The 1,146-nt window shown below is 34.8% G+C and overlaps 1 protein-coding gene across 1 annotated transcript in view; it reads left to right on the forward strand.

Annotated features, from left to right (window-relative positions):
• LOC108692770 (malate dehydrogenase-like) overlaps positions 1-1,146 on the forward strand; it is a 3,817-nt gene that overhangs the window by 944 nt on the left and 1,727 nt on the right. The window contains exon 2 of the mRNA XM_018201195.1: positions 425-808. Within this exon, the coding sequence (XP_018056684.1) occupies positions 425-808 (384 nt within the window). The remainder of the gene's footprint in view (positions 1-424; positions 809-1,146) is intronic.

The following is a 1,146-nucleotide window of genomic DNA, read 5'->3' on the forward strand; positions in this document are numbered from 1 at the left end:
TATTTATCTGTTTTTTAAGAATAATTGTATATATTATAGTTGTACGAATAGAATTGATGCCTGAATTAAAGTTAATCTATAACATTGGTAGAAATTAAGTCTTTATCAGATTACATAAGGGATGTGTTCTGCAACATGTGTAAATTCACAGCTTAAAGCATGAATTATTTTAATATATGTGCATACATATTGGCTGTATTCAGCAGAAAAAAAAATAATTTTGCAGTTGTTGTAAAATTCTTTGATATAATTGGTCTTACGAGGAGAAAATAAATGTATTCCAACATGTATGTATACATATTCAGGTGTTAACATACAAAAAAAAAGTTTGTAATCAAAAAGTCTGTTGATGTTAAAACAATAACAATCTCAATACATTATAAATACAGTATAATTATCATAAATATTGAAAAAAAATGTTTAGGCGAACATAGTTGCGCTCATGGACGAGACTGATGCGGTATGTAACACGATGATCCAGGAGCAATTCAAATTGACGGCAAATTATGTGCGTCAGATGACGGATCGAATACTGCGCTTCTGTCCGGACGCCCTCGTGGCCGTGTTCGCGCGTCCTGTCACCGCTACGCTTGCAATGGTCTCGGAGATCTTCCGGTATTCCGGCTGGTGGGATCCCGATCGGATCATCGGCTCAATCGCGACATACAGTGGACGAATTGAAAAGATGACGGCGGCAATCCTCAACTTGGAGCATGCGAGTCTCTCGGTGCCGCTGGCCGGTGGCGCCGACGCACAAACCGTCGTGCCGTTACTGTCGCGTGCTCTTCCCTTTAATCAATTCACAAACGTACGAATTAGTAAAGCATGTTCTACAATGTGCTTTTTATTTCCAGTTTCTTGCTTTTTGCTATTTTTTACATTGTTTTTTTTACATTATCTTGTCTTTTTGCTTCTTATTCAATTTTTTATTTTATATCGCCTGAGATAAGAATTAAGACTGTTCTCCGAAAAAAATCTATTTTCTTTAGAGTTTTCTGAAACTTTCAGAATAAGCTTGTTTTAGAATCCTGAACACATATATATGTGTTTTAAAATTCAATATCTCAAGCGGGATTAAAAATCGAAATATTCCACTTCAGAATTGAAACGTTTAAAAAATATATAATATACATATATAATATGTAT

This window comes from Atta colombica, unplaced genomic scaffold (genome assembly GCF_001594045.1).
Source record: "Atta colombica isolate Treedump-2 unplaced genomic scaffold, Acol1.0 scaffold82, whole genome shotgun sequence".
Taxonomy (NCBI): domain Eukaryota; kingdom Metazoa; phylum Arthropoda; class Insecta; order Hymenoptera; family Formicidae; genus Atta; species Atta colombica.